The 26,990-nt window shown below is 45.0% G+C and overlaps 1 protein-coding gene across 2 annotated transcripts in view; it reads left to right on the forward strand.

The window, feature by feature from the left end:
- Positions 1-22,374, forward strand: part of GALNT16 (polypeptide N-acetylgalactosaminyltransferase 16) — a 149,271-nt gene extending 126,897 nt beyond the window's left edge. Inside the window, exons 12-16 of one of the 2 annotated variants that reach the window (XM_019476768.2) lie at positions 875-958; positions 1,970-2,111; positions 6,344-6,460; positions 17,168-17,307; positions 17,568-22,374. In XM_019476768.2, the coding sequence (XP_019332313.1) occupies positions 875-958; positions 1,970-2,111; positions 6,344-6,460; positions 17,168-17,305 (481 nt within the window). In that variant the 3' untranslated portion in view covers positions 17,306-17,307; positions 17,568-22,374. Of the gene's footprint in view, positions 1-874; positions 959-1,969; positions 2,112-6,343; positions 6,461-17,167 lie in introns of both variants that reach the window. The other variant, XM_019476767.2, reaches the window with a different exon arrangement.
- The last annotated feature ends 4,616 nt before the right edge of the window (positions 22,375-26,990 follow it).

Consider the following 26,990-nt stretch of genomic DNA (forward strand, 5'->3'; position numbering starts at 1 on the left):
ACTCCCCATTCACCACTGAGAGCCAGTCGAATTGACAGCGACGGGAATGTACTGAATACCTCTTGTACAAAGGAATGGGGTATAACAGCTGAGTGAGTTCCTTCCCAATCCAAACTCACCTAAAGGCAAGACATTAGCTCCTTGCCCACCTTACTTACCTTCAAGCAATGTGGTGGTTCTGTTCCCCAGGCTCACAGTGCATGTCGTTTAACCCATTGTGGCCTGTTTACGACAAATGCTTCATTCTTCTTTCTCCAAGAATAGGAGGACTGCCGAATGGCAGCTCCAATGCAACCCTCTGCTAACAGACTGGTGCAGGCAGCACAACCGTGAGGAGCTGCGATGTGGCATAGCCATTGTTTTTATTCACTTCAGGATTAAACTCTCAGGTGTTGTCCTAAATGCAGGGGGAAAAGATCATTTTAAAAAATGATTTAAAATGCCCTTTATCCTTGGCAGCAACTCACCTCATTTTCTGAGATGGTGGTTGTTTGAGACTTACATACAGTACAGTGTCACAGGGTCACACCACAGGAGAGAGACTTTCCTGGCTTTCTGGTGGCTTTACTATGCTGCATTCCCCAAAGGGCTTGGGGCTTTGCCATCCATCTGAGCCAAAGGAAGTACAAGAATCATCCAGAGCGGAGCCTTAGCATTTAAGGCTCTTCTCAAATCTCCTGACACCTGTCCCTTCTTGTGTTCTTGTTTCTGCTCAGAGCAACATGTTAAACTGCACAGGAAGATACTATGAGCAGAGGGTCAACTTCATATTTGCTCATTGTTCATGTGGCACTAAAACCCACCCTCCTCTCCCTGCTGCTCCACATCCCCTCCATTCACTGCATCATTCTGAACAATGTACTTTTGTTTCCAGCATTGCTGACCGAGTGGAGCAACGTAAGAAGCTGAACTGCAGATCCTTCCAGTGGTATTTGGAGAATGTCTACCCAGAACTCAAGTAAGTTGATCACCAATGCTTAAAAAACCTGGGAAATCCCTTTCTGAGGTTGTACCAGTTTGGGAAGTGTCAGCCACAGGACAAGGAGAGATCTGTGGCAGAAGCTGGGAGTGAGGAAAGATAGAAACTCTCATATCAAGTAAGTCCTGCCTCATCCCTTTAGCTAGAAATCTTCCCTGTTTCCCAGCCTGCACTTGCATATGACTCATCTCCCCACCACCACTTCTTAACTGAATGTTTGAGTTGGGAATTGGCAGTCTGGGAAAGGATCTCTAGCTGAACCCAACCTAGAGACAATAATCACATATAGCTCAGAGCCCGGAAGAAACAGACATAAGCTCACTCTGCCTCTGTACTTAGATGGGAGACCACTAAAGAAAACCCCACATTCTGGAGGACCTTTTCAAATTGGCACTCTTCTGCATTGGTACTGAACCATCATGTTAGTGAACAGACCTATCTACACTAGCGCTGCGTTACTAGGGCATGTTGGCTAACATCTTCTAGCAGCCCGCCTAATCCGAGTGCGATGGAACCTTAGGACTGAGTCAGGTTAGATAACACAGGTTAAAATTCTGGGGAGGTGGCTGGAGTCTTGTCTACACTAGTATTCACACTGCTATTACCAGTGTGGTGATAACCTGGTGTTAGCAATAGGGAGACAGATCAGTGGGGAGACAGCCTGTTTCTGGAAGTGCCACCTTGCTGATGAGATACAACACAGCAGTCCAACCACTTGGAGATGTTAGGGATCTTGCAGCCCTTTTTGGGAGGGATGCTAACTTCACGGGCAAATCCTTCTTCACCTCCTGCCTCCCTAAATTCCCTCAGGTATTTCAGTCAAATATGATGACATTCTTCACGTTCTGTGTAGTGTACTTGCATGCTGCTGTGTCTCACTCCAGAGGGAGGTGCGTTTCAGATGCAGCGAGTGATCCCTATATAAATATGTAAAATGCTTTCCAACACTTCTGGATACAAGATGCTATGAAAAAGTTGTTTTCCTACAAGGGTTCCTGAAAAGGAGCTAATTCCTGGGATTATCAAACAAGGAGAAAATTGCCTGGAATCTCAGGGACAGGATATGACTGGAAATACTTTGGCTGGCGTGGGAAGCTGTAAAGGGACAATGAACAGTCCTCCTGTCACCCAGGTGAGGCTGTCCTGAATTTCACTCTTCACTTCTGCTTGCTGCTTCTTAGATACAGTATGCAAGTACTTAAGACAATGGTACCCAGACAAAGGTGCACATATGACCTTAGATGCACTGAGACCTTAAGCGCATATGCTCATCAGATTTGGTCCATATTCAAACCACTCAGATTAAGTTGAAGAACCGCATGCTGGGACTTGTCACTTCCACAGGCCACACTTGTGTTTCTGAGAGGGGGTTGCTGCAATCTTAGTTTTTAGCAAATTCAGTTTGGCCCTTGGGCTTTAAGGCTAATTGTTAAGATGGCTCTCAGTATAACAAAGTTCAGGTATATGTGATCAGCTGTGTTAATTATAGAGCCATATAATACAGTGATTCTTAACCAGATACTGCAGTTACACATAATTTACCAGATAAACCCAAAGGTATCCATAGTGTCAAATCATTTTGACCTGTTGTGGTCTTTCTGAGTTCCTTGCAATAGAAGAACTGTTCTGTTATTTTTCTGTAGACAAAAAAAACAATGAAAGCTGAGAACTGGCACTTTCCAAGGGCTGCCTTTAGTATAAAGATTGAGACCCACTGATACAGCATGTCACTAGATACTGACAGGCTCACACAATAATTTATTAACTCCTTGAGAGCTACATGCTGTGTTCTGGGAAGCTATATGTAATTCTCTCTCTCTAGCTCATCCCTATCTTACCAAATGCCTTTGCATCCAGGCACTGTAAAGTGGCATAATATATGAAGGTAAGCTGCACAAAAGTTCAGCCATTCTCCTGGAATATATGGCACAGGACAGTGGTCCCCAAATGTTTTCTAGTTGTAATCCACTCAGAGCGGGGCTAATTTATCACAACTCTGTATATCCAATTAGCATGGGGTCATTGCAGGCATACAGGTATTGCAGAGCAGCTGAGGCATGGCAAATCACTTCCCCCTTTTTTAACTGCGGCTACATGAACTGTCTGACTGTGTTGCTGCTTGTACCCTGCAGTAAGTGAAACTCAGATGAAGCCAATATTGAGGCCATTTTCACTGCGTGGGTCAGCTTCCTCAGTTTAGCTCAGGCTGGGAGGTAATTGGGGACAGTTACTGCAGAACAGCTAAGGCATGAGTTCTTCCTGAGTTCAGTAAAGGCAGGAGAGAACTTACCAGAACTGGGTGCTCACAATTAACAGGGCATGAGGATTTATTGCATTTTAGCTGCTCTTTAGTCATTGTCCCTACACCATCTCAAAACCTATGGTGGAAGATAAACCAGGGAAAGAAACAGGGCTGAGTTGCTTAGTTTTCATTTACTGTGCGGTAACTGAGTACAGCCACAATTACTGGTGCAGCTGTGGCAAAATCCCACTCCCTGTTAATTGTGCACACATGGGATAAACTGAGGCTTAAGGAAATCAGGGGCTCCATAGTGCTTGTGACCACACTCCAAACTGCTGCAATGCCACTTGGGGTAACAACCCCAACTTTGGTAACCACAGGCGTAGGACCTTACAGATGTCACTTTCTGAGCACTATGTAAAAGTTCACACAGATTTTGAAGTGGTCAATATACATATACACTCTGAATTGCATAGTATACATGAAGTAGTACAGCCCCTAGAGGAATCTGAAGTCTTTGCCTTAATTGCTAGAATAATATATTGAAATATTTATTTAAGAATAAGCCTTTTAAAAACCATTTTAAAATAAGAATTCTGTTAGTGGAGAACTGTCTCGACTAAAAATATATATTTTTAAATTCTTTATCTTTCTATTTAATCTAAAATGGTTAAAAGTCAAATCGTGACCCCAAGGAGCAAATGTAACAGCCCAATATGACCTAACCCTGTCCCTAAAACACACACACACGTGTGTATGTATATGTATGTGTGTGTTTTAGGGACAGGGTTAGGTCATATTGGGCTGTTACATTTGCTCCTTGGGGTCATGATTACACACACACACACACACACACACACACACACACTTCTAATTCACTGTGGGAATATGTCTCCCTCAGTGACTCCAGATCGAATACACATAAGTTTTGAGGGAAAAAATGTCAACCTTGTAACCATGACCTGGGACCTGAAAGTCATGATGCTGCCTTGTCCATCATCACAGGATTGTGTAAACCTAAATCTGCCCTCAGTGGACTTGCAGATTTGTGATTGAGGGCAGAATCTGGCCATATATTTGGAGTCTAGTTGATAAGCTGTTAACAATGGGCAAGTCAGAACAGAACAATAGTTTTGTCTCATAAGTAGCGTTGGCCCAACAGGGTTAACAGAGCTAAGCCACAAGGGGAAATAATAGTTGTCACTAAAAGTCAGCAGATAATACCCTGAAAACCCACAGGGAGCAGATTGATTGAGTGGGAAGGTGCCACTTTTTCAGCAATGCTTCCAACTAAAACCAAACTGTACAGTAAGTGGTCCACAACCCCTGCTGCCATTAATTAACATAGTAGTTCCACTAACTGCAATGTAGCCATGTTGGTTTACAACAGCAGAGGGTGAGGCCCAAGATACCCACGCTGAGCAGCCGTGATGTAGCAGGTAAGCAGTTTGAATAAGCAAAGGGTCACAGTAGGTTAATCGATGCCAGAAAAGGCTTATTCACATCTGTTAACTGTTGGGAATAAAGTTTGCAGCCAGTATCCAACGTGCCTTTTACTCTGACTCATTGTTACATGTCACGATTTTTTGAAATCACTGAAACTTATTGCATTTTCTTTGTAATTAAAGAATAATCATAATAATACTATTGTTTTGGGCATCTACCAAGTGGGGGAGAGGGCACATGAACTGACTTGTATTTTGCATGTGCTTGGCACATCTGTAAGTATGCAGATTTATAGGTATATGTTTTACCCAACACAATCAACTGTCTGCATACCACAGCTGACAGTCACTGTTGGCTGGTGTAGAAGTTAGCCAGTGAGTTTGTCCATTATGTATAATAAGAAAAACATGTTTACACTTCATGCAAATCGCTTCCTGGCCTCTTGTGGGCTAAGATCAGGCAGCAGGGCCCTACCTACTTTGCAGCCCTAATTACATGAGGATGCTGATCTCATCCATAGATCATATGGACAATCTGAGAGTCAGGGGAACCACCTGGCAGGGTTTGAAATCCATATGTCATAGGTTCCCAAACCTGAATACATACTCCAGAGCAGTGGTTCTCAACATTTTTAGACTCAAGGCACCCTTAGGAAAATGCCAGCTCTTAGCTTTCTGGAAGAATAATGGAACAGTTCTTCTCTTGCAAAGAACCCAGAAAGATCACAGCAGGTCAAAACGTTTTTACACTATGGATTCTTATTTGACATCTCTGGGTTTATCTTGCATAGATATCTGTGGCAGTGTTGGGGTGATGATGCATACCTAACAACGCTAGTATTGGCCACATATAGACATTCAGTTTCTCCTGGGAAAGTTGCTGCTCTCCCAGGAGAAACCACAAATGTACAGTTGTTCAGGATTTTTTTTCTAGAGCAAAAATAGCTGCTCGAGGAGAAAAATGACCTGGAAACAACCAAGGTTAAATAACTCCCAAGACAGTTTCTCCTAGGAGAGTGCATGTCTGTACATGTTCTCTTCTGAAAGCAGGCACGGCACAGCCCTCCAACTTCCTAGGGTTCTTTGCTCCCAACTCTCTGTCTTTCAAGGGAGATAGTGTTCCAGCTAAGCAGGGAACACAACACGCCCCTTCACAATCCCATATTGTGCTGCAGGGAGACACAGGCTGACCTTGAGCAGTGTGGGCCAGCCAGTCAGGGCTGCCCTGTACACTGCTACCATCTGTTTCTGGGGAGAATGAGAGAGTCTGCAGAGCATGCAGAAATATGCATGCAGGGGCTCCTGGGCTTTGCTGTGTCAACACTACAAACTCTTTGCTCTTCAAGAACTCAGCACTCAAATATTCAGGCATCTCTGAGTAAATTTTTCTACCAGGGAAACAAACCCAGGAAAATGTGTATGCAGCTAGAGTGTAGCACCTTTAAATGGATTTCATAGCACCCTGCGGTGCTGTGGCATCCTGGTTGAGAATCACTGCTGCAGAGCACGGTAAAAGACTTCCCCAAAACCCACCAGCTCAGTGCATTCATGTCTTTTGCTAAGTGAGAACTCTGGGATGTGGTTCAGCATTGATGAAAATCTCTTTTTTTTAAAAACATCATCAACCTCACAGTACTAGAATCTTTATCTGTTTCGGTTTTTTTTCCTCCACTAAAGGAATGGGTATTCAGCGACCCTTTAATTAGGCAGCAGGACAAGTGTCTCTCCATCACCTCCTTCTCTACTGGGTCTCAAGTCACACTGGAAGCATGCAATCAGAAAGATGGCAGACAGGTATTGTACTATCTTCATAACACTGTCACTATCACATGCTGGTGTTTCTTTATTAGGACTACCTTAACAGAAAGAATTAGCACTGGTAAGGAGACTGTATACCCTAAAAGGTCTCTTCTGTCTTCTGATTCTAGAATCTCTTCTTCTATATGTGATTTATAAATTTTCATTTGTAACTGTCACCTTTACTCTAGGGATGGGATATAGATCACTTTCCTTTGACACCCTTCAATAAAGTGTCAGGAGCTATTTGTCTACTTATTTTGCAGTTGGGATAGTGTCTGACAAACTTCTGAATGCAAAACTTTCTTCATCAGGTCTGGCCCAGTGAAGAATGTCTTGCATTCAAAAGTTTGTCTGACTCTATCCCAGCTACACAGTTGGTCCAATAAAAGATCCCACCCTAAGAAATCCTTGCCTTGTGTAATTTATGGGCCATCACAGCTACAACATAACTGTTACACTACCTTTACCAATAATTCTTATTTTGAGATTTGGAAAATGTGCCCATCACATAGTCCTTGGGCACATGTGCATATATTTAAAATGATACATTGATAGATACCAACCTGGATAGACTTCACTTTGAAATCAAGTTCAGTATGTTTCATACAAAAGTCAACAGACACACAATCCCTGTGACACACAGAACATCCTACCTTTAGCGCACCCAGACATATATCAGAGAGCTGTCAGTTTACCTGATCTTTTCTGTTGAGCTAGAGAGAGAAGTGGTATCTCAGATCTCCAAGACCTATCTATAAGTACAGGTATGCATCATTTTCTTCACTGGACAAAGTGCAATAGGGAATGATCCTGCACTAGCAGAAAACGAATTGACAGGAGGCCTGTATTCCTGACTTGTGTGCTTCCTTCTGTAGCAAGCGAAAGTAAACTTTGCATCATCTAGGGCTGTGCTGGCATCTTTTCTAATGTGTCTATTGCCTTGGTAGCATAAAGGTATGAGGCTGCATAGCTTATTACCAGTACCCAGCACAATGAGTCACTGATTTTAGTCCTTGCCAAAAGGAAGTGCTTTAAAAAGCACTGAAATTAAGCCAGGCTCATCTATGGAAAGCATGAACTGATATTTCTCCAGAGAATTGGTTAACGCAGCGATGTCTCAGAGCTGTTACTGTGAATACATTGGGAAAATTCTCACTGTTCGAATCAGCCCTCCAAGAATATCCCAGATGGGTTGTATTTTCCTGGGTCTCTCTCCCACTAGTGACCACTCACTGCTTCACTGTGTAATTAGGTCGCTTAATTCCCCGGAGTGCTTTACAGAATCTTCCTCTCTGGTAGCAGAAACAATGCTGGCAGCTGCCAAAATCTTCAGCTGCCCTTCCCTCTCCTCCCCTGGCACAGCAGACCAGTGTCTTCTGCACAGAAAAGGCATGCAAGACCTGTTAGTGAGAAGTGACAAATCAATCTGCGCTAACACACAGATTCCTTTCAAGGTCAAAGTGTTTTACAGAGCACCTTTGTGTCAGTTTTTATAGCAGTCATGTTATAAGACACAGTCAGAATTTGGAGTCAGCCTGCTAAGGATGTGTATTGTTGTTTTCCATTACCTTATGTGGATAAGCTAGACTCAAGTCAAGGACTTCAACCTTCCAGATGATTTTAGTACCAGTCTATAAACAAGGATTTTGTTTAAATATTTCAAATAATTAGAGTTTGCTTTGGACCAAAGCTGTAATTCCAGACTTTCTGCATCTTTGTGGGATGCCTGTACTTGAATGCAAACTTGCATTTGAATGTTAAATACAGTCCATCTCTGCATAACAGGTTATATATGAACTCTGAATCTAAAGAGCTCTGAAATGCTGAGGGTTCAGAATCCCAAAGATTTTTGTGTATGGAGCCATCTCCATTACTATCGTCCTGAAATACTATTCTGGTTCTTTCCATCTGTAAATAGCAACAATAATTCTTGTGACTGCTGATGTTAAGACTGACATGGATTTTTAACTATCAGGATTCCTTGTCCTTACTTTACTGCATCTCCTGCTCTTCCTCTTCCTTGCCCCTCCTCTTCCATAGCATTGCTTCTCAGATAATGCTTCAACTTCATTTTGCGAACTGGTTCTTTCTCTGCCAGCCCCCAGCTGAAGTGGAAACTGAAGCTGGCAATGGCAAGATGGATTACCTGGGAAGGTAGGGCCAGGACTAACAAGGAGGAATCCTGGCAACAAAGTGATAAAGCAGAGCAGCATATCTGAGGCCAGCTCTGTCCTGTCTGCCAGCTCTCACAGCCCCAAAGCTAGCACACTCTTCTAACTCATTAGAACCCCTGGGCTGTGTCTATGCCATTTCCTCGGCACTCTCATGGAGGGATGTCCTTGAATACACCCCCCCACCCAACCAGTCCCACTTGCACATGTCAAGCCCAGAAATGCAGGAGCCCATCAGAGTAGAGGAATGTTGACCCTACTGATGCTATCTACACAAACAAGATTTTGGGAAAAATGGCGGGACTAGGCGGACAGGTATGGCTGAGCTTTGTTTTGACTATGTTCCCTAGTAGCGTCCTGATCAGAGGTATCCATAGTAAAAGGAAAGGAAGAGAAATAGATTTTACAGGATCTAGGGCTTTTCATCTATAGTCAAGTGGTTCAAAGGCAGAAAGTTTAGTTATTCAGTCCAACCAGAATGGACTGTCTAGCAACCTTTAGAGTGTTGCTCCGCTCCTGCAAAAATAGCATGTGATTTGATTTTGAGAGAGAGAGAGGCTTGAAGGCTACAGATCACAGTTGGATAGTTCAAAGTGTAGCAATTGCTGGGCCCCAGGGGTGACTGAGATGCCCCCTGGTGGCCACACAGCTCCTGCCCCCCCACTCTGGTGCCCTGGGTTCCCCTCCTTTTCCCTCACCTGCCATGCCCTGATGTAATCAGCTGATTAGAGAAAAAAGAGGCTGCCCTAGGGTCCTAGAGAGAGTCCCAATCCTCTTCCTGCCGGCACATCCCTCTCAGACTTCGCTGGTCTCAGTACTGTCCTCTCACTTGGTGGGCCCTCCCAGACCATCCATATCTCCAAGGGCATTAATCACTTCTAAGGGCTAATTTTGTGGTCTCCTATCTCTCCTGTAGCCACAACCATCTCTCTCAGATGTTACTGTTCAGTTGCTTTCCTTTGGGGCTTCAGCCTTCACAGCCTCGCCTCTTTCCTCTCACTGGGCCTTCTAGCCCAGGCCCCTGGCTTCTGGGCTTCAGCCCTTGTAATACCTATTTTGGCTCTTGGTTCTTTGGCCCTGATGTCCATGCTGCTTGGGTACTGAGCCCCCTGGCCCTGATGTCCACCCTGCTTGGGCACTACTGAGAACTCTTCCACCCTTGATAGTCCCAATCAGTCTGCCAGTGTAAACTATAATACAAGAGTAAACTCACTGGCTATAGCACAAACTATCCCTACACCAGGATCTAAATGCAAATACAAACACCAGCTTGCTGGCTGTACAATAAAACTTCCCCCTGCCCTGGGTTATATTCCTTATCAGCACCATCCCAGGGTAGCATCAGCCAGGCACTCCTCTACAGCCTTCCTGGACAGGAGCAATTCCCTCTCCCGCCTGCAGAGCCAGACTGCCTGCCTGGGCTCAGGCACTGGCTTTATGTGCTGCCTAAGCCTGGCTCCCTTCCTTGCAGGTGACTCTCCAGCCAGCTACAGGTGTTTCCAGTCCAGACTGCCTATGGAGCAGCTTACTGCTGCTACCCTTGCTGCCTTAGTAGTGTCCTTGCTGCTTAAACAAGGTTCTGCCCTGTTGTACTATTCCTGAACAGCTAACCCAACAATAGGCATTCACTGCCTATGAGTCCCTGGCTGCCTACATCTTCAAGTAACAGGAGCCACTGGCTTCCTATTACAAAAGACAGTAACTTTTGCCAGAAAGGCAAGCAACAATTTGATTTACCCCCTAGGGTAGGGGGAGCGCTTTGCAGTAATGTGAGCTACAGTTGGATTACTTCAGCAAAGTAAGTCTTTGCATGTGTATGTGGGGAAGAACTTGAGGCATGTACCAGTGAGTGGCCTGAATCAGAGTGATTTCTGGTCCCATTAATTTATTCTTTCCTGGGTTGAAAAGAATCAGAAACAAGATATGTTTGGCAACACAGTCACAGTGATCACTCAACAGCAACAGCAGGAAGCCCAAGTGGAAGACTAGCCAAAAGCTATTCTGCATAATCACAACTAGATTTCAAACCAGATGGATGTTATCCATAATATTATTTAGATAATAGCATTTTAACTTGAATGCAAGATAAATTATTACATAGTCTCATTTTGGCTCAGATGGATGATGGGAGGTGCATTTTAATTAGTATTATAGGAGGATAAATATAAGACAAAGTGAGAGCCAGACACTAAAACAAGAATTAAACTGAGGAACCTTGGCAAAGTGTTCCCCAACAGAATAAGGAGAATAAAGAAAAATCCCATTATTTCCCCAGATCTCCCAATCCCATTATTTTCTAAATCCCACCAATATTTTATTTTAATTTACCAAAACAATGCGACCTCAGTCTTAAAATTAGAACAACCAGGTTTTCTTGTGGAGCTACCACATATGAAATCTCATCTCATCCCCTTGTACTTGGCCTTTTCCCCTTGTACTCGGCCTTGGTGAGGCTGCAGCTGGAGTACTGCGTCCAGTTTTGGGCTCCACAATTCAAAAAGGATGTGGAGAAGCTTGAGAGAGTCCAGAGAAGAGCCACGCGCATGATCAGAGGTCAGTGAAGCAGACCCTACGATGACAGGCTGAGAGCCCTGGGGCTCTTTAGCCTGGAAAAGTGCAGGCTCAGGGGTGATCTGATGGCCACCTACAAGTTTATCAGGGGTGACCACCAGTATCTGGGGGAACGTTTGTTCACCAGAGCACCCCAAGGGATGACGACTAGGTCGAACGGTCATAAACTATGACAAGACCGTTTCAGGCTGGACATAAGGAAGAATTTCTTTACTGTCCGAGCCCCCAAGGTCTGGAACAGCCTGCCATCGGAGGTGGTTCAAGCGCCGACATTGAACACCTTCAAGAGCAAACTGGATGCTTATCTTGCTGGAATCCTATGACCCCAGCTGACTTCCTGCCCTTTGGGCAGGGGGCTGGACTCGATGATCTTCTGAGGTCCCTTCCAGCCCTAATGTCTATGAAATCTGCCTTTGGACATATGATTGGAATATTTTTCTTCAGTCTGCTTTCCAATGGCTTGTATCATCTGAGATACAGACAAATGAAACCTTATGCAGACTCTCTGAATGCAGAAAGAATGAAAACTTGCCAATTTTGCAAGTGCCTGACTCAGCATCTTGATGATAATAACCAGGTAAAATGTTCCTTTCATCATGCCACAGCTTGAAAGCAATTTTCCAGAGACAAGAGTTTTTCTCAGCTCCAATTCTTTTTGTGTGTTTCAAGTTTGTGTGAATTTCTAAGCTCAAAAGGACAAAGACAGACTTGCTGTATTCTTGTATGATGTGCCAGCTGTTGTACACACTTTCTCATCAAACACCTCAGCCAAAGCGCCAATAATCTTCCATGAAATATCTCCTGCAGCTAGGCTTCCCAAATCTTTGTAAATACACTTCAGTCTTAGCTTGTGTCACCCCCCCACTTGTTCCAGTTATCAACTACCTTTTCTTTATCACTGTCTAAGACACTCTGCACTTTCTACATCTTTCCCAAGGTTGCTTTTCTCTAATAATTTGTTAGACTTTTGGAGCTATTTTAAGGCTCTTAAAGTTCCAGATCAACCAAGACTGATTGGACTAATATGGGTTTAAAAATCCACTTGTGATCACACTGAAAAATTGTGACATGGTAAACACTTCCAGCTATATTTTAGACTGACTAATAGACCAGAAGGACTGGATGACTGGGGTATTTCTTTCAGTCATAATGAAATAACATTTTGACCCTGGCTTTTTTCCAACTATTTAGTTGGTCTAATAAAAGTTATCACATCTACCCAAAGAACCTTGCCTGCCTATGACCTTAGCAACACAGCTACAACCAACAACCCTGCTATTTTGACCCTGGAGAACTTTCATCTGTTCATCTAAAAGTACTTTACAGTGGCAACTTGTTTGTGAAAATGTTGACTCTTTTTTTTTTTTTAACTTGCTTCATGGGTAATCTGTATTATCCCCCTTCCACAGGAAGGGAGACTAAGGAAGATAATTCAGGTCACAACTTTAAAGAACTTCGCAACATGTAACTCTTCCTGAGAGGCCTCCCACCCAAATACTGATCAGACCCAACTATGCTTGGTATATGAGATCTGAGAGAACCAGAGCAGGGGGCTGTGAGACTGCAGGTAGTTTCCTGTGCAATTTTTCTCCCGATTGTGATTTCCCCAGCCACTCTGTTTCCTCCCTTCCTCTCTCCCCATTCTCTTTAGTTATCTGGCTGAGATATCACCTCTGCTGCACAGACCAGACCCTGGATTGTGCTTAATAACTTCTGAGGGCACTTGAGCAATCAGATGAGAGATTTCAAGCAAAATGGAGTATGCCTCTTGCTGGATCACAGCTCCCCCTGGAACACTATAGATAGAAGCCAAACATAACATCCAGGTCAGGAGAGAAAAATCGATTGTTTCAAAGGCACTACTCAGACCTAATGAGTAGAATCAACACCACTGTCAAGACACTCCAACTGCTATCTGTGTAAAATCCCTGCAGACCAGCAATGTTCAACCTCCAGCCCACAGGAAGAATCTGGCCTGCAGGTCCATGTCATCCAGCCTGCTGGGCTCCCCGTAGGTCCAGAAACTTGGCAAAAGAGAGCTTGGCTTCCAGAGTTGCGGCAATTGATGCTGCCACTGCTCCCCAACCATCAGATTTCCGGATCCATGGGAAACCTCATGGACCAGATAATACAGTCCACATTCCAGATTGTACTGGCATGTGGGGCCGCCCCACAGCTGAATCCAGCACATGGGGTTGTGGTGGCATGCCAGATCGCACCCCCACATGCTGACCTCAGGCTGGATTTGGGCCACAGACCAACCCTGCCCCCAGGATCCAGCCAGTGGAGCTAAAGGGTTGAGTACCACTGCTGTAGCCAAAGCTCAGGGCTGCACTCTCCTTTGCCAAAACCCACCTATGGCTTTCCATTGCACAGAGAGATTCAAGTTGACTCTGAAACAATTGCTCATCATTCAGGCTGTGTAGTCAATTGGGAAATTTGTTTCTCTGATGTAGTTCATTAGCAGAAGAAAATATGCTGTGGTTAGCACTCACTGGAAGTCTCTGCTGCTGAACAACTGGGTTCAGTTTAGCACCAAGAAGTCACAGATCAGGAGGTCACTAAGCAGGAGAAACAGCATGACAGAATTTCCCAACAGGGTCAGGGTTCTCCTGGGACTGAAGAGGAAAAAAAGTGTCCCGTGCTAATGGCCATTGTTCTAAATCTTTACTCTTATAGCAACTTATACCTTTACCATAGGTATTTCCAGTAAAAGGAGACCAGAAGAGATACGAGGGGGAGGGCTTCAGGTTGCTTGTTAGAGTGTCCGGAGGATAAAGCAAGGGAAGGGACTAGGAATTCTCAATCATACCATTTAGGGTAAAAGATTTCCTCTGGTAAATTCAAGAAGGAATTTTGGACATGTATGGTCATAAGCAGATAATTGGAATTTGGTTAGAGGTTCTCAATCAAGGCATTTATAGAGCCGGTAAAAGGTGGAGAGAAGGTGTTGGCATTGCATACATAGGTAGTACTAAAGTGAGATCTGGAAGGGCATATGCAGTATATACTTCAGAGACATTCCCAGAAGCACACATGCCCTTCTTTGCACTCCCTACTGACTATGTATACCACATTGTGGCTTTCTTCCTCCCTGACCCCCATCACAGTGGGCCCTGCCAAGTGATAGCCAGTTTGACCTGGAACCTAGAGTCTGAGTCCTAACAAGCGCCAGATGACAAAGGCCCCTTAGGCTCCATCTAGTGCTTCAGGAGGAGTTGTAATTCCACCCCATCCTATTTTTGCCCTTCTTCCCAGCACCTGCCTGCCAATGTTTGCTTCTTTCCAGTGGAGCAAAGGCAACTCATTCCTACAAAAGGTGCTCCTCAGCAGGGGTGGCACCAGAGGCAAGTCAAGTGTTAATACTAGGAGCTATTTATAGGCTACTTAAGGACTAACTAATGCAGGCGGGCCCTGCGCATGGGAGTCCCTATCCTGCACAATTGCTCTGTCATGTGAGGGAAGGTAACCTGCACACACATCAGCAAGAGAACAATTAGCAGCACCCAGGTGCTGCTTGGTAAAGATAATAAATATCAATGGGAAGTGCCTTGCTATTGATTTGATGTTGACTTAAACAGCAGGATTTTCACTGAATGTGTCTGGGTGCCTCAGTGTATAACATATAACAACTTAAACTGTTTGCTGTGTTACTTACCCAGGAAGGACAATTCCTATAGATTTTAGGCATTAATCTAAAAGAAGTTAAGTCTGACTCCATGGGGTGTTTCTTGCAATACCTTCAGACCCTTCAGTCCTGGCTGCCAGGCTGTCCTGCTTTTCCTGGCAGCCTGGCTAAACAACCTGTTAATAACCCCAGGGTCTTGTCCTAATAAGCACTCAATCCCTATGCCCCAATTGGGTCATCTGCCTGACCAAAGGAGGCAAATGGGAAAATCCCAACAGCCTGAAACACTGAATTCAATGAGCTCCTGATCTCAACCATCTTCCTTTGCAAATGAACAGCAGAGAAACTCCAGGGCAACCTTGTTTTACATCTTCACTGACTATCTTTCTTGCATGCACACCAGCCTCTGGCTTCTATGCTATTCATTCCATCCAGGAAGAGCACACACCAACTGCAGATACTTCCTTAGCCTGGCAAAGGGTATTGATACCCGTAAGCTTGCAAAGTAGATTTTTTTCCAACTATTTGAGTCGATCTAATAGAAGAGATCAGATTTACCCGAAGAACCTTGTCTGCTTGCTTCCCAATGGCACTTACTACTACGCTTTGTGTATGGTAGTGGCCTGCTTTCCAGCCAGGTGATAAACTCATAATTTAAGGAAATAAATGCTGAGCAAAGAGCACAAAAGGGAAACAGCACATCCTCTATCCTTTTGCTGTAGGTAGCCAAGCCAGAGTTGATTTCTGAGAGACTCAAAGGAGGGTAGAGGTCTTGTGAATGACAAGCTCACAGAGGCTGTACCATGCACAGATGGCAGAGGACACAGAGGCATTGGCCAATAAGCTGACAAGTAGGCATACTCAGGCAGGAACACTGGCAAAAAAGGTAGTGTTATGGGGTGACATGGAGTGGAGTGAAATGAATCGGGGAGTGGCAGAGTTACAGAAAAGCTTTGTGCGTAGTGATAAGAAGCTTGAACTGTTGCAAGTGTGGACAAGGAGCCACAGAAGGGATTTAAAGAGGGAACCAACTTATCAGATCAATGTGCAAGAAAAAGGTCTTTTGCTGCTGTGTTTTCTGTGGGGGTAGAGAAAAGCAGTAAGTTTTGGGGAAGGCAAATGGAAAGAAATTGAGGGAGTTAAAATGGGATGTAATGGGGGCCTAGTCAATAAATGCTGCTATGTGGATCAAAAGAAAAAGATGGATCTTGGGCATATTGGGGAAGAGGAAACAACAGAGTTTGCCTATGGCCCAGATCCAGGGAGCAAGCAAGAGGGAGCAACCAAATTCCCTCAGATTACAGGCAAGGGTGGTGGTGGTGTTGCAGCAATTGCAGGAAAAATGGAAGTTGGGGTAATGAGGGTGGAAATATAAGGACTTTGGTTTGCCCCATGCTAAATTTAAGCTGATGAGATGAAGGGGTCAGGACATGGATGTAGAGAGAGATCTGGAAATCATCCTCAGGAACCGGATGGAGGAAAAGAAGCTTTTAACAGTGGCTTTTAATAGAACTGCCCTTTGGCTGGGCAGAGCCACATCCAGCAGAGCTGGTTAGCCATGGTGGTGAACAGGCCATCTTCCTTGGTATGAGGAAACTACAGAAGGCAGCAAAATGTATCTTGGAACTCCTGGTGGACATAGAGCTCTGTGCTGCTTGCAAAGGGGAACCAACACTCTGAAGGTCCATTTCAATCCATGACTGGTACCAGCCAGTGCAGGACTGCCCAGAAGTACCCCTCCATGTAAATGCCACCTGTTTGGATCCTTACTGTCCTTGGTGACTTTATATTGTATGTTTTAAAATGCTATCAATTATTTAGGGAGACCTGATTTCCTTCTCAGTTCCAATAGTGTAAACCCAGACCAACCCTACCTGGGCTTACTCTGGGTTCATACTCATTTAAGTATAAACAAGATTTGACTTGTCCCCTGTGGGAGGGTGATGATCTCTGGGCCAGATTTATCAAGCTATTTAAGTACCTGAAGATAGAGATAGGAATCTTAGGCATCTGTTTAAAAATCCCATTTGGTGGCTGCATTGTTAGCCTCTTAAATACCTTGGCAAATCTGGCCATAGCTCCAGGCAAACCCCAGCTACCCAGATCCCACTTATCTGACAGGCAGATAAGTCGATATTTTGAAAGAGTTGTTTAAACTCAGAATTGTGATTCCCTGAATTTTTACTCTGTTTCCCTGCCAGCTGGGATATACTGCACTAAACTTTGTTGCCCAGTTCAGACTGGGAGACACCACTCCCTGACAAAATGGAGGGCAGCAAGCCATAATGTTGTCTTTTCCCTCCTCTCTTTTCTCCCTCCCCTCTCCTGCAGAAATGGAAGATGAAAGGCAGTTTCGTTCAGCACTTTGTTAGTGGCCTTTGCTTGGAAAACCAGTCCAGCAGAGCAGTGACCAACCCATGCCAATTGGATGTACCTGGTCAACAGTGGGAGCTGCTGCAGGCCACATGATGGTAGCTCAGAAACCTCTTTGTTTCCTTTGCATGGAACTTCGGGAATGGAAGGGGCGTGGGTGGGGAGTAAAGGTTTATTATGTCTAACCCTTAATGTCTTGATTGTGGCCATCAGTAAGTCACCATTTCAGTTGAACATTCAATGTCATTGAACTTTTAAGGAAGAAGTTGGGGGGGAGGGAAGGTCAGAAATGGCATTGAAATCGGCCCACCTATTGCCTCCATTCTCCTCTGTAATTGGCATCCTTGTCTAACAACAGTGAAAGGCAGGAGAGGGCACAGCCCAGTAGCCAAAGTCACCTTGGAATGGCAACAACTGACTAACAGCTCTCCCCTTCGGTTCCTTCCTTTGTGTCGAAATACGTGGTCTTCAGCCCCATCGATTCCACATCACCAGCAGCTTCAACAATGCTTGTACAATCTCATGGTACCTCTCTGGCTTTACTGGCTTTCTACTGTGACATCCTGGGTCACTGCTTGCATGTTGTCTGACTGCTGCAGTGAGGTGGCCTTGCAGGAGTGCCAGCATAAATAACAAATGGGTTGGGTGTGGGTAACACATTCCAGGGCAGGCGCTGTTTATTGCTCCGTGTTTGGACAGTGCCTGATCTAGTGGAGCCTCCTCTTTGTGGGATCAAATGAGATTTAAGAAGAAAGATGTAGGGGCAGAAGGGCAGGGTGATCAATGGGTAGGAGGAGGGATGTATTTTTGCTGAGTTGTGTCAGTTCACATCAATGTCGTTCCTTGCAAAGGACCTTTTTATGATTCCTGCTTCTTGTGGCAAATAGCCATGATGGTCAGGAAGACTTCTGCCTCAACACCTCAAAAAGGCCAGTATCACTGCAGTAGATAACCCAGGGCTAATCCTCATCAACCAGGCACATTGTTGTGTTTCATAAGAGTGCTAGGGTGTAAATGCATGTCAGAACTACAGTGTCTGTGTGAAACCCCACCACACAGGGAGCTGATGCCAGGATTTAGCTTGTGCATGCCCCCACTTCTGCATGACTATTCTGCCATGAATTGGCCTGACATTCAGAAAATGGCTGCCTAAACTCTGGGGTATTGGAGGTTGCTGGAGGTCACTCTGAGACTGATAGATGAGATGCTACAGCTACTAGGAAATATCCATTAAGTGCCACCCTGCAGGCATTCCACAGCAGTGCACTGACAGTGTGTGTTGAAAGCATTGCTGTATTCTGGGATGACAAGGGGAGGGCTCCAAAGAGAACATGTATTGCTGCCTTCTGTCGTTCCTTGGCTGGGATGCATTAACAGAGAGCGTGCGAGACAGCGCGCATCCCCCTGGGTAATTACTGTGTTCCAAATGTGGGTTATGACTAAGGAAAGCCAGTGAAATGGCCACGTGAGTGTGCATTGCCCATGTGAACGCAGCCTGGGGTAACAGGCTCCAAAGCTCTTGCTCTGAGAGACAAAGGCAGCTGCAAAGTTTGAGGATTTGGCTGTTCTTTTCCCACTTCACTCCTTACACTTGGAAAGCCCAGCTTTCCCACCAAAGCATCAGTACCCATTCACCTGCCCTTTCTAGAAAGCCTGCCCTCATTGTAACCCATGAGGACTCACAGTAAGGCATTTCCTGACATTATCCCTCACTGACAAAGGTAGATACACATCCAGTGACTTGTTTCCTGACCCCTTCCATTTTCAACTAGTCGTGGTGAGGAGAGGTAGAAAGAAAATCCTTCCCTGTGGTACTGGCTCAAAGATACTCCATAGCAATTACATGCCTTTCCTTGCTGGTGAATTGCCCCACTGCTTCAGGATCCTCAGTCAGTTGCTGTTCCAATGCTGGGGGTGGATCTGAGGTGGACTGGAGGAGTTGTGGCTGACAAGATCCTGTCCTGGCACTCTGTGGACTTTGCCAAGGTGCAAATTAGGACTGCCCTACTCTGTAGCAGGGATTAAACCAGCCACTGGCAGCCATGGAACAAGGAAGATGCAAGTCACCTCCCCTGTGTGCCAGGACCTGATGCCAGTGAAGCACAGGGATGAATCCATTCTCCAACATCTTGCATCACCACAGTCTGTTGTTAATCCCTTCCGTGCCAGCCAGACAGGGTGTGCCCACCGAAGCATCTCCTCCTGTTCTCTTTTACTTAAACCAATGGCGTGAAAAAAAATGTGATGCTGGGAATACTCGAGAGTAAGGCAGCAGTGAAGGGATTAGTGGAGCAGACCCTGATTTCTCTTTTTTCATGGAGAAGAGGTGAGGGTTTCGTAGGGTGAGGTCACCTGAAGAAAAATGTCTTGCATTCAGAATCATGTCTGACTTTATCCTAACCATACGTTTGGTCCAATAAAAGCCATCATCCTAAGAAAGCCTTGCCCCTCCTATAATTTCTGGACCATCATGGCAACATCACTCTTTTACTACCGTTTATGGAGAAGACTAACTGCTCTCACTTAAAAGGACAGTGGCAGGATGTAAATCCATCTATTAAGGGAAATTGGACTGTATAGAAATAGGGAAAAATGAAAAAAAAAACCCAAAACAAGCCCCTAACAGATGCTCTCTGCTTCCCTCATTTGCTTTCTGCAAAAAGAAAAGCCAGTGTCTCTTTCTGTGCCTCTATTTCTGGTTCAAGTGAACTAGTCAGTGGTAGGAGTTGGATTTGGTTCCCAGAGATGTTAGACAAGCTTTCAGGCACAAAGTACCCTTGTGCCCAAAAGCTTCTCTAATACTTCTCCCAAATGTACAGCTGGCTCAATAAAAGGTATCATCAAAACCCCCTTGCTTCTTGCATAGTCCCTGGACCATCATGGTTACAACTACACTCCAATTCTGGATTCTGTTGGCTTTGACCATGTTTGTGCCTGTTTCCAGTTCTCCATTCATTACTTGCACCAAATACTTGGTAAAAGAACAGATTCTATTCTTTGAACCTGTATTTTCTTGCAAGCAAAAAGGCTTATGTGAGAACAAAGGGGTTCATTATTCTCTATTGTTCTTCTATTTAAAAAGTTTGTTGCTTGACCAGGAGCAATGAGAATCTTCAGTTTCCTCTTTTCATTTAGATAGGAGCTTAACAGTTTGGCAGTGGTTTTCCTGCCTGGCCAAAGAAAACTCAAGAGACTCCTCTTACAGCTATGGCAAGTTCAGTTTTGTGCAACTGAGCAGTTTTGTGTAGGAAGGAGGGAGTGTTGTACAACATGTTTTCCTCCTCCTCCTGTACAGTACAGAGATGCTGTGATGCTTTCATGCCAGCACACATCAGAGGGATTGAACTTGATGGGCAAGTTTTTAGGGGTAAAAAAACAGTGAAAGGGAAAAGGAAGAGGCAGTATGGGGAGAAAAGGCAGAGAGACACAGAAGGAGAAGAAAGAAAAAGGAGAGGAAAATGAAGGGAAGAGAACACAGAACAGACTGGCACCATGGAAAAGAGATAAGTCCATCATTCCTCAGTCACCAGGCACACCCAGGAGGATCTACTTCCAGGATAGGAACAAGAAGGTCTAATTAACTTGACAGAAAAAAAAAAAAGCAGCATGTGAAGAAAGACCAAAGAGGAGAGGAGCAGGGAGGTAATTTCTGGGGGTATTTTGTTGCTTCCAGATTGCATCTGTTCTATGAGCTCTATCCTAAGAGGCTGCCTGAGCACCCTTCTTCCCCATCATGTAGATTCACAGTCCCAGCTAGTGGCGCAGTCAGCTCCTTCCTCAGGCATTGCTCCCTTACCTGTTCCCATTGATTCTTGTGTCTGTGTGGCCTTCCTGTACTTTGATTTTAGGGCTTTGTCTGTTAACCACAGTAGGGGCAGAAGCCGTCTCTAACTCTTATCTCATGAACCAAAACAATTGCACAGGGCTGCTCTTTGAGAGGGGACCTCTTCAAAATATTGCTTTTGGCTTGGGTGCTGAGCTCTGATTGCACCAGAAATCCCACTTGTCTTGAGTCTTCAAGTTGTCTGTCATCCTAAGCTTGTCCTGTGACTAAAAGTCAACCCTGGTTCAGGCACTTCATCGATTGTGCTTCATTGCAAAAGTCAATGTGAGGTAATTTCCTCATGGGCTGTCTTGGGAGTTGGGCAAACACTACCTACAGGCACTCATGCTATCTGAAGGGTGAATTCCAAAAAACTCACCTCCTGCTTTCGAAGTAACCTGTGTTCTTCAGCTTTCCTATTAGGTTTTAGAGATCACTGATAAGGAGGAACCGTGTCAAAAGTTGCTTCTTTTCATTTCAAGCAATCCAAACATCTTCTCCTGCTAGATGAGGGTACCCCTAAGTGTGTTGCTAACCTGCTCCTTTGTGCATCTCGCTTGAGGAGATGATGTTAACAACATGTTTTCCCCACAGTGCTGCTTCTGCCAGTGTCTTTCCTTTAGCACTGAACTTTGACGGCTTCTCACACTCAAAGGTCCCACCAACTTCACTGAGGGATTTAGCTGGGTAAAAGCTGAGGATGGACCTCAAGGCCTGTCCCACAGTTTGTGAAAACAGTCAGAAAGAGTTGTGCCTGGTCCTTGCTTTGCTATTTACTTTGAAAATACACCTAGACCAGGGGTTGGCAACCTATGGCCCACAGGGTGGATCCATGCTGTAGAGCTGTTAGATCCAGCCTACAAAGCCGGGGGGCTTTGCCTGCAACATGGCTGGGTAGCTGGAAGCTTTGACCGTGCCTCACCTGGGTAGACGAGGAGACAAGGCAGTGGGGAGAAGCAGTGGTGGCAACAGCGGCCAGGGCCTAGTGTTGATGTGCCTCGGACCTGAGCTGGGTCCTTCCAGACTACAGCTTGAAAAGATTGCCAACCACTGACCTAGGCTACAAGGAAGAGTGTCCTTAAGAAAATTGTTATTAGATGATATCACCCAGTGTAATTTCCTGCGCCATGTGGGAAGTATCAAGGTTTATGTAGCAGGAGTGGAAGCTACTGTTGTACAGAAACCAATTTTAAAGAGTTTATTTTCCCCACTTGGCTATCAAATGCACTTTGCCAAATGTAATTTATGTGGAACACAGATTTGTTTTTCCTTTTCTTGAAGAAAGCATGTGCCAGAATCTGTCTGTTTAAATGCCTGGAATTAAATCCACTTTGAAACAAGAGTGTTGGTCTGTTTATTTCCCTTACTTTTTATGGGCAGAAGTTCTTCCTATTCTCCACACCCCTGCCCCCTGCTACGTTCAACACTGGTAAAGCTTCTTCTTCAGATACACTCCTGAATCCTTTGCACTGATTGCCAGATCACTTCAAAAGAGACATCACTGGAGCAATGAGCGATTTATAAGACACGGCTGACAACTAAAGAGGATCAGCTGCAAGTGCTTGAGCAAATCTCTTTCAGTGAATGAGGAAGAAGGCCTTTTCTGTCTAGTGACACCAAAATTGCAAAGTGCAATTAATATGAAGGTCCAACATGCCCCAAAAATTACAACCTTCCAGTTACTGTAGCTCTGGCTTTCACTTCCTCAGGTCACTACTATCCTGCAAATCTTTCCCTTAAAGGCCCCAGCTTACCCACTCCTCACTAAGCCTCCCTTGGGTCACCCCCTGCCTCTTGTTGTGGAGGAGGAGATGCACCACTGGTCCCTGGAGGCATATGTTAGCAGCTTGGACTTGTTTTGCAGTTGGATTCCCCTGAATCTTAGAAAAGCGAGTTAACAGACTTTCCTAATCCTCATCTTGCCTGAAAAAGCACAACCGAAGTAGCCAATTGGAGATTTTTGATTTGAAGCCCAGGCTTAATTATGCCTGCCTGCTGCTGCACCTGAGGGGGAACTTTTTAAAGCCAGGAGCAGCTGGGTCTGCATGTTTGGAGCAGCTATTCCAGCAAGTAACTGTCTGTGAGAAGACTTGGCTTCATATTTCACTCCAGTGCTGTTGGATTGAGAGAGACTAGCCCTCCCTCTCTGGTCTGCAAGGTATTGTAGCTTGTATTTGATATTCATGATGGCATGTTTAGTAGAAAATGTAATGGGAGCACCTGGGCTTCCCTGCTAGGCCTTAGTTGCACTGCAGACTATTAGCCTGACTGTAAATCTGGTATCCAGCTCCTCCTTATGTATTGTAGCTCCACAAGTGAATTAGCATACAGGAAGCTGGGCATATCTATTGGAGTGGCAACCTTGCCTACAGCTGATACTAGTCTGTTCTATACAAAGATATGAATATTGCACAAACGGCTAGTTTCGTGCCCCTGGAGGCTTGTCCAATCCACCCCAGGAGAGAGTCACACACACAGGCTAGGTCCAATTTCAGATTTATTGTTTGCAAACAGACCGACCCGGGAGTTGAGCCACTCAAATCAGGGTCGACCACAAATTGTGTCTGCAACTTCTTTTTATAGCCAAGGTAAACAATAGACTTCAACGTATCGTGCAATTATTGGCAGACTTAGCATTACGTCTTGCATCGTATGTCTAGCAGTTACATGTTCTATGACGGTTTACATACATGTCTCCATTTACATCTTAAATCCCCTCCCAGGGGCAGTTCTTAAGCCCCCTCCCGGTCATCCTTCGGTCAGGGTCTGGTCTCTTCACATCAGCATCTTTCCCTGCCCCTCTTCTCTTATCTCTCGTAAGGAGTTATTTATTGCATCTGTTCCTGGCTCTGTCTGCAGAAGTTTGGTGCTACTCGTAAATCCATCATTAGCATATATGCCTTAGCAAAAGCAATTGTGATAATATGCAGAAGCAACTATAAAAGCAGGAAATATAGATTATGCTATATTTTTACCACAATTATTCCCCCCTCAAGATGCTTTCTAACTCTAATTTTAATAATTTTCAGCTATGGCTAACTTTTGATAATGCACAAACATCTCTTGGTTGACGACCGACTGTACTGTTTGTCTCACAAGAGCCATGATGCAGGGTATAATACAGGGAATCAAACAAAGTATCAACATTAGCAGACAAAAGATTAAGAACGCTCCCCTTAACCATCCAAAATTAGGGAGCCAGGATGTAAACCAATCAAAATTCCACCCGTTCCATGTTTGGACTGGGACACGTGCTACCTCCTCTATTTCATCCGCTAAGGCCTTTATCAATTCACCATTATCATCAATTTCAACATAACAATTTGATAAATTCAACTTCCTGCACACCCCTCCTTCACTTGCAAGTAAGTAGTCAAGAGCTAAGCGGTTTTGTAGTACAGTAGTACGTAGTTGAGTGAGCTGGTTGCCAATCAGACGCAGGGCTGCGGCAGTTTTATTGTAACAATTTCTACTACGGCCTGGAGTCTAATAATTCAATTTGTCAAATATGTGGGCTCTCTCCCAACCACGTTTGGCTCCCAAGTTGCTGGACCATAGTACTGAATGATTCTCTCTGCTGGCCACTCATCATTTTTCCACTTTTGGCCTCCCCCTGCTGCAATGCCCTCAAAAGAAACATCAGTATTGCGTTTGGCTCGATGAGTTTTGGGTTGTGTTATCCAAACACCCGGAATTAAAGCCCCCAAATAACAAGTCCCAGCCCAATTGGCGGGAAGCTGTCTATATGCCCATCGCCCACAAATCCACCATAGCCCACAGGCTTCATTTGTGATGGTGGAACGAGAGCTCATTAAAGTTAGAGTTAGTGAGCTTCTTTTTGTTGAACTCCCACTCACCTTGGTATCATTTCGATAGTGGGTACAATTAATGCCCCAAACTGAAATCCACTCCTTATTCAATAGGCAGCTACAATTGTCAAAATTGTTATGTGAGACATTTGCACATGTCCATGCACCCTCCCAGGGGGCGATTTCCTTAGAAATCCATGTTTTCTTGTACCTTGACTGTCCCACTTTAAATCCACTTCCGTGTTGGGAAATGCAAATAGATCCAGTAACTTTTGTCACCATAATTCTCCCAGAACCATTATATCGCATAGAGAAATTCCGGTTAAAACCCCAATCTGAGACTATACCAGTCCTATTGAGGGGGATAGGCAAGAAAGGGACTCCCTCATCACTAGAAACAGGAGTAAGTGCACACAAAAGACAACTTTGGTTAGTTAGAGCCCAAGCTGAGTCTTTAAGAAGGGCCACCCATGAATTTCCCACCCGTGTATTTGTAGGTGGGCCTTTAGGTTCCCATATATTATTGACAGGTTGAAGGCTTGAAGGCCAATCTTTGAGGCTTGCAGACCAGATTTCTGGGTCTGGCTTTACACACAGCGGTGCTGTATCGCCGGATTGAATTATAATTTCTCGATGTGGGCAGCACTGGGAAATGGGGTGCAGGAGGGCACTAAGTATTGTAGACTTTGAAAGTTTGTAGTTAGCCTTAGTGAGGGTTCCACCCCCGCTTTGGGGACACTTACAACAGGTGGGCATAATAGCTGGGTTTGATATACCTAAAAGGGACAAGAGCTTCAACAAATAGACTAGGGCCCACATCTTTGCAAGCGTAACTTTAAATCTCCAGCAGGTTCGCTTTTCCATTTGTTGGCTTTTTGTTCCCGGGTGTTATCAGCTTCCGGAGTGACCACACCCTGGGAGTTGGTGTCCTCCTGATGAAAAGGCTTCACTCTCGAGCAATGGGTCCACTTATCACTGTTTGATAAGCGAACAGCTGTGTGTGTAGTCAGCAGCACCTGGTAGGGTCCCTCCCACCTTTCCACGAGGGGATTCTTTCTCCACTTCTGTACCAGGACCTGGTCACCCGGTTTAAAGTTGTGGATCGGTGCATCAAGCGGGAGGCTCTGGAAGTGCAGCAAACCTGTGTAGAGAAGACAAAACAGACTGCAAGGCGATAACATGTTCCCAAATTTCAGATTTCCCCAAATCCACAGTAACCTGTTCCCTCCACCCCGCTGGCAAGACTCTGGGAGGCATACCAAACATTAATTCAAAAGGTGACAATTTAATCCCTCTACGTGGTGTGCTACAAATATGAGTTAAAGCCAGTGGGAGTGCCTGCGGCCATTTCAAATGAGTCTCAATACAGATTTTCGTTAGCATAGCCTTCAGTGTTCTATTCACGCGCTCCACCTGACCTGAACTCTGGGGTCTCCATGGAGCATGGAGTTTCCATTTGATGTCTAAGGCTTTGGACACTTCCTGTACTATTTTCCCCACAAAATGACTTCCTTGATCTGACTCAATGGATTCAGGCAACAGAAATCGGGGTATTATCTCGTGGAGTAGTACTCGTGTCACTGTGGATGCGGTAGCCGTTCTTGCGGAAGCCGTACGTTTCCACCCATCCAGTTAGTTGATCAACCAATACTAGCAGATAACGGTAACAACCAGACTTTGGAAGTTCAGCGAAGTCAATCTGCCAAGCTTGTCCGGGATAATGGGCCCATGGTCTTCCTCCCATAGGGGCTGGTGGTCTTGTAGATTTTGGGTTTATCTTTTGACAGGTTGGGCACTGAGAGACCACTCTCTGGGCTTCCAAATAAAGTCCTGGAGCCACCATTTGACGAGTTAACAAGTCTCCCATCGCATTGCCTCCCATGTGAGTGGAATAATGTAACCGGTGGAGTATCTCTCCCAATAAGCATCGAGGTATTAATACTTTTCCTCCGGGTACAATCCACCATGCCTGAGGGTTCTTAATAGCCTTGAGCTCTGCGGCTAACTTATCTGATCCTGGGCCATACTTTGCTTTACAATCTTTTAAGTAAAAGGGCACCTCATGGGCCGAGCCCTGAAACACTGCCTCTCCTCCCATCTGTGCTGCCTCTTTGGCTGCTACGTCAGCCTTCGCATTTCCCCTTCTCTG

The sequence above is a fragment of the Alligator mississippiensis genome, chromosome 2 (assembly GCF_030867095.1).
Source record: "Alligator mississippiensis isolate rAllMis1 chromosome 2, rAllMis1, whole genome shotgun sequence".
In the NCBI taxonomy this organism is placed as follows: domain Eukaryota; kingdom Metazoa; phylum Chordata; order Crocodylia; family Alligatoridae; genus Alligator; species Alligator mississippiensis.